General features: G+C 36.9%; 1 protein-coding gene and 1 long non-coding RNA gene across 2 annotated transcripts in view; one reads left to right on the forward strand and one right to left on the reverse strand.

The window, feature by feature from the left end:
* Positions 1-1,839: 1,839 nt before the first annotated feature.
* On the reverse strand, positions 1,840-6,618 carry polr3f (polymerase (RNA) III (DNA directed) polypeptide F). The gene is made up of 9 exons (XM_016248428.1): positions 6,254-6,618; positions 5,751-5,868; positions 5,601-5,668; positions 4,963-5,030; positions 4,743-4,855; positions 4,521-4,664; positions 4,330-4,437; positions 2,620-2,811; positions 1,840-2,148 (listed from the first exon to the last, which is right to left on the reverse strand). The coding sequence occupies exons 1-9, from the start codon at positions 6,307-6,309 to the stop codon at positions 2,071-2,073; spliced, it is 945 nt and encodes a 314-aa protein (XP_016103914.1). The 5' UTR covers positions 6,310-6,618; the 3' UTR covers positions 1,840-2,070.
* A 706-nt stretch (positions 6,619-7,324) lies between these two features.
* Positions 7,325-9,484, forward strand: part of LOC107563554 (uncharacterized) — a 5,474-nt gene continuing 3,314 nt past the window's right edge. Inside the window, exon 1 of the long non-coding RNA XR_001606115.1 lies at positions 7,325-7,412. This is a non-coding gene — a long non-coding RNA (uncharacterized lncRNA). The remainder of the gene's footprint in view (positions 7,413-9,484) is intronic.

Consider the following 9,484-nt stretch of genomic DNA (forward strand, 5'->3'; position numbering starts at 1 on the left):
ACAAAAACTCAGTGAGAGTGTAGCTCTATGGTAAATATATTCTATGACAGACCGGGACCCACGACACAGTTGTCATACCTTTCAGGCCATTTTTGTCTCATTTACCCTCACCTTAAAAAAGAAAGGTATCAACCCATGGCCCTGCTCACTGCCGGGGATGGGAACTCTGAAGGCAGGGGTCCACGGGGTCCTTGACGGCCCCTCCAAACACGTCCACATCTCGGTCCGTCCAGGGGACTATGTTTCCCAAGTGTGGCGATTCTGCACATGCCGCCAGAGCAGCAACCTCTGTTGGTGACAACACTTTGTCCCACAGGTTAAACAATGAAAGCTCCCCAACAAGAGCCTGGGATGCATCAAACCGCCCACCGAGGGTGTCCTGCAGTGGAGCCAAGGAGAGCCGAAGGGTTACACATGGATAAACACAATGTTGCATCAGAAATACTGTGTACAAATGGTACCTTAAAGGTCCAACATCTTGTCACTGGAGTAGGACCCTTAAAGGTATACCTTTGTACCTTAACAACTCCTGAAGGATGCAAACACTGTCAGGAAAAAATTTGCAGAAATTGCACATTTAGAGGCTTGTCACTGGTGTACTAACCTTAAAAGGACAACTTTGTACCTCATCTACCCCTAAAGGGTGCATATTTCTACATTAGAGTAGAAAAATGTATCCTCAAGCTACTACTATGAACAATTTAGGAGTAAATAAGGTGCAAAGATGTCCCGTTGAGGGTACTGAGAATCTTTCATATGCAAATATTGAAATATTTTATCAATGATGTTCAAGTCGTCATGGCAACCAGGTTGTATCCAACATGTGAAGCGTACCGATGACTTTCCCTCTCTAATAGGCATGTAAAATACTCAAGAATGAAAAAAAGTGAAAAAAAAGCAATTTACATTGTATATCTAAATCTTATGGATTTTTTTTGAAAAATGTTTAAGAACAAAATCTGAAGAATCATGTAGCCCACAATGCTTTTACACAGAAATCACAATGGCAGACAAATGTTAGCTTTTTGCTTAAAATGTGAAATTATGCTATTATATTATAAATTATAACAATTTTTAATATACAAACTATGACCTCAGACACAAAGTCAGTCTATTTACCTAAATAGTCTGTGCTGCTTTATCGTTCTTATAAAAAAAAAAAAGTGTCATTAACAATCTGCTAAAATGTGGATGCAGTGTGTAAAAATTATAGAAGTGCTCAAACACATGGTACAATATGCAGACTACCTATCAACAAATATGAAAACCTTTATTTATTGATATGGTTGAGGTATATCTTTAAAGTCATATCTGTGGGTGAAGAGAAGCAATAACAAACAAAAGAAAAAGAAAATCAGCCTAAATTTCACTGACGACCAGATGGAAGCTGCTTCTTATTCACTTAATGTAGTTCTGCTCGAGTCATTAAAGCCATTAATGTTCAAAACATAAATAAAAAGATATCTTCAGTTGCATCAAACCGCTGCATGAAAAATGCTTTCTCCACAGAGAAAAACAAAAGACACCCAGTTGGCTTTTCAGAAATCCAGCCACTCAGCCATGTAAACACAGCTAGACGGAGAGATCTCGCCCCCTTCATGACAGTCATCAAAAACCTATAAAGTAGAGAGTTACTGTTGTTATCTTGGCACATTAAAGGCATAGTTCACCCAAAATGAAAATTTACTGACTTTCAGGCCATCCAAGATGTAGATGAATTTGTTCACCGGAACAGTTTTGGAGAAATTTTGCACTACATCACTTGCTCAGCAGTGGATCCTCTGCAGTGAATGGGTGCCGTCAGAATGAGAGTCCAAACAGCTGATAAAAACAAAAGTCATATCTGTGGGTGAAGAGAAGCAATAACAAACAAAAGAAAAAGAAAATCAGCCTAAATTTCACTGACGACCAGATGGAAGCTGCTTCTTATTCACTTAATGTAGTTCTGCTCGAGTCATTAAAGCCATTAATGTTCAAAACATAAATAAAAAGATATCTTCAGTTGCATCAAACCGCTGCATGAAAAATGCTTTCTCCACAGAGAAAAACAAAAGACACCCGGTTGGCTTTTCAGAAATCCAGCCACTCAGCCATGTAAACACAGCTAGACGGAGAGATCTCGCCCCCTTCATGACAGTCATCAAAAACCTATAAAGTAGAGAGTTACTGTTGTTAACTTGGCACATTAAAGGCATAGTTCACCCAAAATGAAAATTTACTGACTTTCAGGCCATCCAAGATGTAGATGAATTTGTTCACCGGAACAGTTTTGGAGAAATTTTGCACTACATCACTTGCTCAGCAGTGGATCCTCTGCAGTGAATGGGTGCCGTCAGACCTAGAGTCCAAACAGCTGATAAAAACATCACAATAATCCACAAGTGATCCACACGACTCCAGTACATAAATTAATGTTGTGTACATCAAAAATCTATGAGTTTGTAAGAAACAAAATCATCATTAAGATGTCTTTGTTTTTTACTTTAAACTGTTGCTTTCAAGTCCTCTATCCATAACCTGCTCGGGTTGACAACCACCCTAAGAAATATCACTATATCGATTTCAATTCGATATATATCATGCAACCCTATTTGTGATTTTAATGTACTAAAAGGTTACCGGGCACAGTCCACATGGTGTTTTGACCAGGCCAGTGGGTTGAATTATGGGATTCACACCCCTGTAGAGCTTCATCTGTCCATCTACACTCCCCACTGTTCCCTCTTTAGCAGCGATTATGGTCATCTCCACCTTGCCATCAAAGATCAGCGTGTTTAGAATGGTCTCAATGTCCTCCATGGACAAATCCACCTGCAAACAGGAATATCATAACTTATTATACCTATTATGTTCATTCAATTCAGTGGATTATTGTGATGTTTTTATCAGCTGTTTGGACTCTAGGAATTCTACTAGACCTTTCGGCTGCATTTGATACTGTAGACCATAAGATCTTGATTACACGCTTAGAACAATGTGTTGGTATTAAGGGTACTGCGTTGGGATGGTTTAGATCCTATTTGTCCGAAATAACTTTCTCCATTCGCTTTGGAGACTTTGTCTCCTCAACTGCTTCTTTCACGTGTGGGGTCCCCCAGGGCTCCATTTTGGGGCCTATTTTGTTCTCCCTGTATATGCTCCCCTTAGGACATATTTTTAGGAAATTTGGTATTACTTTTCATTGTTATGCAGACGATACGCAAATGTATCTACCTTTGAAATGAAGAGATACTTGCTCTTTAGCACCCCTATTACAGTGTCTTGAGGAAATTAAAGCCTGGATGGCACTAAATTTCCTTAATTTTAATGAAAATAAAACAGAAGTTATACTGTTTACGCCAGGAGGTACTTGTGAGTTATCAGATTTAGACCTTGGTGAATTGAAACCATTTGTGAAGCCCCACGTAAAAAATTTTGGTGTTATCATAGACTGTGATTTTAAATTGGACAAACAGATTAACTCGGTAGTTAAATCCTGCTTTTTCCAATTGAGACAACTCACCAAGGTGAAATCTTTCCTGTCTTCTAAAGACTTTCAAAGAATCGTCCATATTTTTATTTCAACTCGTCTGGATTATTGTAATGGCCTCTATATAGGTATTAGTCAGGCCTCTCTCTCTAGACTGCAGATGGTCCAGAATGCGGCAGCTCAACTGCTGACGGGTACACGAAAGCAGGAACACATCACCCCCGTTCTTGCCTCTCTTCAATGGTTACCTGTCCATTTTAGGATTCAGTTTAAGATTTTGGTATTTGTTTTTAAATCTCTTAATGGTTTAGCACCTAAATATCTGTCTGACTTGATTAAGCTGTATGCTCCGCTAAGAGCACTTAGGTCTGCTGACCATTTGCTCTTAGTTATCCCACGGGTAAAGTTGAAGAGCAGGGGTGACCGAGCATTTGCAGTGGCGTTCCCGAAGCTTTGGAATATTTTGCCCCTCTACATTAGACAGGCTCAAACACTTGCTGTCTTTAAATCTATCTTAAAAACTAATTTTTATAGTCTGGCATTTGACGCCACATGAGAGCTGCTTTCTTCTATTGTTTTTATGGTGTCTTATTGTCTTTTTTTGTGTTGTTGACTGTTTGTAATAACTGACATTTTTATTCTATTATGTGTGTACAGCACTTTGACAATCACTTTGACTTGACTTTGACTCTCATTCTGACGGCACCCATTCACTGCAGAGGATCTATTGGTGAGCAAGTGATGAATGCTATTTTTCTCCAAACTCATCTACATCTTGGATGGCTTGAGGGCGAGTAAACGTTCAGCATATTTTACATTTTTGGCTATTCCTATTCCTTGAAGATATTGTTCACACTCACTTTGCTGATGCCGAGCTCACAGATGTACTTCCACACTTCATGAGAGGTGGCAAATGAGCTGTTTCTTTGCACCATGGGGCTTTGCTTACTGTCTCTCGCTGCTTCAGCCTGAAAATACACACACTTCTTTTACATTCAAAGCCTTAAATTTCAAAGATCACAAACAGGAATAAGAAATATTACAATCTCACCTTACTTTGCAGGAACTTAAAGCACTGTTGGTTGAGAACCTCAACAAACTCAGACTCAAAATCCTGATCACTATACCAGGCGCCTCCTGTCACAGATCGGTCCGGCTGCAAGTTGTACAACATGTAGACCTTCTTCTTAGAGGCCTGGATGGGAAAGACATTGTAGGTCTGAAGCTAATAAAACATTTTAAATGTTTAAATAAGGTTCCGAGATCAACTCACCGCAACAGACTTCACCGCTTTGATGAGTTTCTTACTCTCAAGATTCTTGAGGATTTTATTGATTTCTGTGAGTGGAAGGTTACTCTTGTATCTGATGTCTCTGGTCCAAATTCCTTTAGAAATCAGAAAAAGCTACTGAAATAAGCTTTCTTGCGCAATATTAATTGTGATTTATCGAAAAAATAAAACGACAATATGCAAATGATAAAATGCATTGCACCTTTATTTCCAGCATCTTCTATGATCTGGTAAACTAGCTTTTCTTGGTTATCAGAGCCTTTTACTTTACTGTCAAAAAAGAAACAGTATATCATTTTAATTAATATTATTTAGAATTATTGTATTTGAATTAATACTAATTCACTAAATTTGATATGTGGTGTGAACACAAATTCAGTAAAATTATTAATTCAAATTCAGATTCAAAGAATTGTATATATGTTTTATATTATATATATATATTTTTTTTATTTTATATATATATGTATATATTTTTATAAACTTAATTTAATTAATATTAATTCACCACATGTATAATTGCACATTAGTTTAGCGAAGTAATATTAATTCAAATCAAACTGAAAATGTATTTTTAAAATGTTAATACTAATTCACTAAATTTGTGCGTGCACATTTAGTGAATTGGTAAAAAGATATAAACACATGCAATATTGCATTTATTTGTTTAATTTGATTCCATTTAAGATTAAATGAATTCAAATTAAACAAATTAATGCAATATTAAAGTAAAAGCATGCATTTCTTTTGACTAAATTCACTAATTTGTGTGCAAATTAAATTATTTGATATTGTAGTTCATATTAATTTGTGCATATTCTTGCATTTAAAGAGACAAACCTGGCAGACTGAGCATCCTTAAGCCTGTATAAAAGGCCATTGCTGTTTTTGAGCAAGTCTAATTGACCCTGAGAACACAAATAAAGAGTCAGACAGGAGTATAAAAGCATGGGCATGTTTCATGCAGTCAGCTGGAGCTGAGCATCTCACCACAGACAGCAGTCTGTTGATGGCCATGGCCCGCTGCTGCACCTCAACGTGAGGCATGTCATTCTGGATGACCTGGTCTGTGATCCCATGTGGAAACTGCAGACACAACTCTTTTATCCTTCAACAGAGGGAAAGAAGTGGCTTTACCAAACTCAGCTAAATCTCCCAACATTCTCTGCAGCAGCACGTCAGTGGTCAAATCAATTCCTCTGCTTTACATTATGGTGAAACAGCGATGCAAATCTTCCTGTCTTTGTCAGTCAGTCCAACAGAGAAAGAAAAGAAAATACGAAATATGCTCTGGGCAGAATAATAGCTATATACATAATAATTAAGTAGCTGTATAAACTCATACGCTATTAAAAAATAAACGTCGGTTTATAAATACTTGCAGTACACAGAAATGGCAGAGTAGCTTTGGTAGTAACTATAATTGATTCTAAATTCCTCCACACGCTGAATATGTTGTTAACAGGCCAAGCATGCGGACGCGCTCAACTCACCTATTCTCGATATCTACCGGGTCCGTGGACTCTTTTTTGACTTTAACTTCTGTCATTGTTCATCAGGATGGAATTACTTGCTGAGAAGGTCAAATGTCAATAATATAAATGATACATTCAAAGATAAATTTAAAGTTTAAGTGTGTCGAATTTCAGTCTGCACTCATGGTCGTTTGATGGGCGGGGAGAGTTTACAGGCTGGGTTGCCAGATTGCCCAAAATCAAGAAGCAATCGGATTAAACACAAGTCCACAATCTGCCACCTCCCTCTGTTGAATAAGAGGATATATGCACATTTGCTTTTTAATAAATTTAAAAACAACTCCAAAAACTCACATCCGCGATTTCTAACGTTTATAACCAAATCAAGCCCAAAATCACTTATAAAAAGCGGACATGGCAACACGGACTAGCACAATGAGGGACAAAACTCACAGCGCCACCTACTGTGCTGGAGGACGAGAATAATTACACTTTGGCATATGAACATCGAGTATTGTGAATTCAACACATCCAGATATTCATAAATCTCTCAATCTTCATAAATGTGTTCATATGTGTTTTTTTTGCTGAACCCATTTGACCTAAAAAAAAAGGATGTATCCAAATAATCAATATTGTTATATATATATATATATTATTTTTTTTCATATCCATTTGATTTATTATTAGTTGATTTATGCTTCTTATGTTAATCCTCATCATATATTCATATTCAAGTATTTACTCAGTACTGTTACTCATTTATGTTTGTGTTTTATTTAGTTTTACTTATGTTTGTAATATTTGTAGTATTCTCCAAAAATATGTATGTTATGCACATTTTATATATGTTTGAAAGTTATATCTTCTCTTCTGGTGTTTTGGTATTGGACATATTTCAACTGCTGCCTGAGTAATAATGTTTCTCAGAATTAGTCATTAACAGTACTAAATGTTCTTTTCCAGAGACTGTGTTTATACACACACACACACACACACACACACACACACACACACATTCCTTTATGCCTACTCTGATTCTTACTTCTTTTCTCTTACCTTTACTTTTTACTCTTTCTTCTCAGAGGCCGGGTTTTGGTGACCGCACTCTGAAGTACACTGAAGCTATTCGCTTACCCGTGGGGAAAGTGTCTGTGAGAGCCATGGCTGTCAGCACGTACGTACATTTGATGCTATGTTGTTTATAATAGGCTGGGACCTGGGTGTTTTGATCGATTACAGGCATCATTATGTCCAAGGGGTTGATTTCCTTTTTTTTTTTGTAAAAAATAAATAAATGAATAAATAAAATAAAAAACTTGTTATAAAGTGTATACATTGCATTAAAACTGTCTTGGAACCTTGCCTTTATTATTTATTTTGTCTATTTTTCTAAAATCGTATTTATAGTTTTATCCTGGTCCCAAACCCTATTTAGCCCCTAAGAGGACATGCGATGAGAAAAAAAATAAATTGAGAGAACAAATGCATTTTCTCACAAACTATTGTGTTCCCCTGAGAAATGTTACATTCTCTCCTAAAACATTTGCGTTCTCTCATGAAACTATTTTGTGTGTGTGTGGAGGAATACAAACGTTTTGTGAGAAAACACAAAAACATTGAAATATAATTGTTCCTCTTTTTTTTTTTACCATCAACATGTCACTTTAGGGGCTCTGTACAAACCCATAATTTTAACACTAAAATAATATTAATAATATAAAAATAAATCATAAAATGTAAATAACATATTAAAAATAGAATAAAACTTGTTACAAAACTTTTAATTTTTTTTTACAAATTTATGATTACTTCGAGTAAAATAAAGAAGCGTGTACCAGTTTGTATTGTGAAGCATTGGTATAAAACATCATTTTTTTTAATACAAATTTATATAAAGATTTATACAACCTGTCCCATAGTTGTGATGTCATTCTCAGACACAACCAACATTTTTACCCCTAATAAAGTTTTGTCAGTGAACAGCGTGAGATGAAATATGAGACATGATGGTGAAGAAAACAATCATGAAAAATCGTGAAATCAAAAAAATCATAGTAAATATCAGTTGAGAACAGAATATTTTTTATTGTACATCATTTTCAGTCAAGTTATACATTTATTTAATTGTGTGTATTTTTATTATGCATACATTTCTGCAAAAGTTTATTTTATTCTAAAAAAAATGTCAAATGTCAAATTCTATTAAAGGGGTCATATGATGTTGCTAAAAAGAACATTATTTTGTGTATTTGGTGCAATGAATGTGTTTATGTGGTTTAAGGTTAAAAAAACACATTATTGTCCACATACTGTACATTATTGTTTCTCCTCTATGCCCCGCCTTTCTAAAACGCGTAGATTTTTACAAAGCTCATCGGTCTGAAAAGCGAGGTGTGCTCTGATTGGCCAGCTATCCAGTGCGTTGTGATTGGCCGAATACCTCAAGCGTGTGATGGAAATGTTACACCCCTACCATATTGTGATGCCCTGTCCGGCCGGAGCGACGAGACAAAACATTAAAACCCATTATAAAGATGCATTTGTTGCATCCAGTGGAGACATAATTACGGATTATAATGACTTGTACTGTCTTTTTACGCATTGCATGGCACCCCGTAAACATAAAACCATGTCTGCATTTGTGTTCAGAGAAATGACGAACAACAAGCGCTACTCTACACTGCTCAAAACTCGCGTTTGAATCGTCACTGGCAAATCCTTTAAATATAAAAAACTTACTTACAGTCTGTGAGTCAGAACAGCCAGTATTGTAGTCTACTCTACCAGGATCAGGAAACAGTCCTCCATAAAATGTACTGCACACATCTGAATATTTGGGTTGAACTGTTCTGGAACAGTGTTGTAAATACAACTTAACCACTGATTTCTAGTTGTGTCATCTTTTGGAAGCCCAAACAAAGTAGTTTCGCATTCACAACTAAATACACAGCGGGCTTGAGTGAGGAGACAAAGGAGCATCCGGCGGGCTTGCGGCAACCACATGTTACAACCCCGGGCTGGACTCCGCTTCGTCCGCGGTGAAAGCCGGTCCAGCGATCCACAGCGCGAAGTTGATGTATTCCCTCAGCAACCAGCACGGATCAGCTCCAGGCATGACGAAGCGGATATCGTCGGATATCGAGGACTTTGTCCTCGAAACAAAGTAGTTTCGCTTTCACAATGAAACACACAGCGCCTTCACAACATGGCGGCAGCAGCAACAACTACAGCGAGAATAAAAGTTAC

This window comes from Sinocyclocheilus grahami, unplaced genomic scaffold, assembly GCF_001515645.1.
Source record: "Sinocyclocheilus grahami isolate Dianchi unplaced genomic scaffold, SAMN03320097.WGS_v1.1 scaffold878.1, whole genome shotgun sequence".
Classification (NCBI taxonomy): Eukaryota; Metazoa; Chordata; class Actinopteri; order Cypriniformes; family Cyprinidae; genus Sinocyclocheilus; species Sinocyclocheilus grahami.

Bases quoted from the DNA above. Each gene is read 5' to 3' on its own strand.
- polr3f (XM_016248428.1), bottom strand. From the start codon at position 6,309: ATGACAGAAGTTAAAGTCAAAAAAGAGTCCACGGACCCGGTAGATATC. The intron at 4,665-4,742 runs GTGAGTTGATCT...TTTCCCATCCAG, and splicing joins AAGCGGTGAAGTCTGTTGCG to GCCTCTAAGAAGAAGGTCTA. The intron at 4,438-4,520 runs GTGAGATTGTAA...GTGTATTTTCAG, and splicing joins TTAAGTTCCTGCAAAGTAAG to GCTGAAGCAGCGAGAGACAG.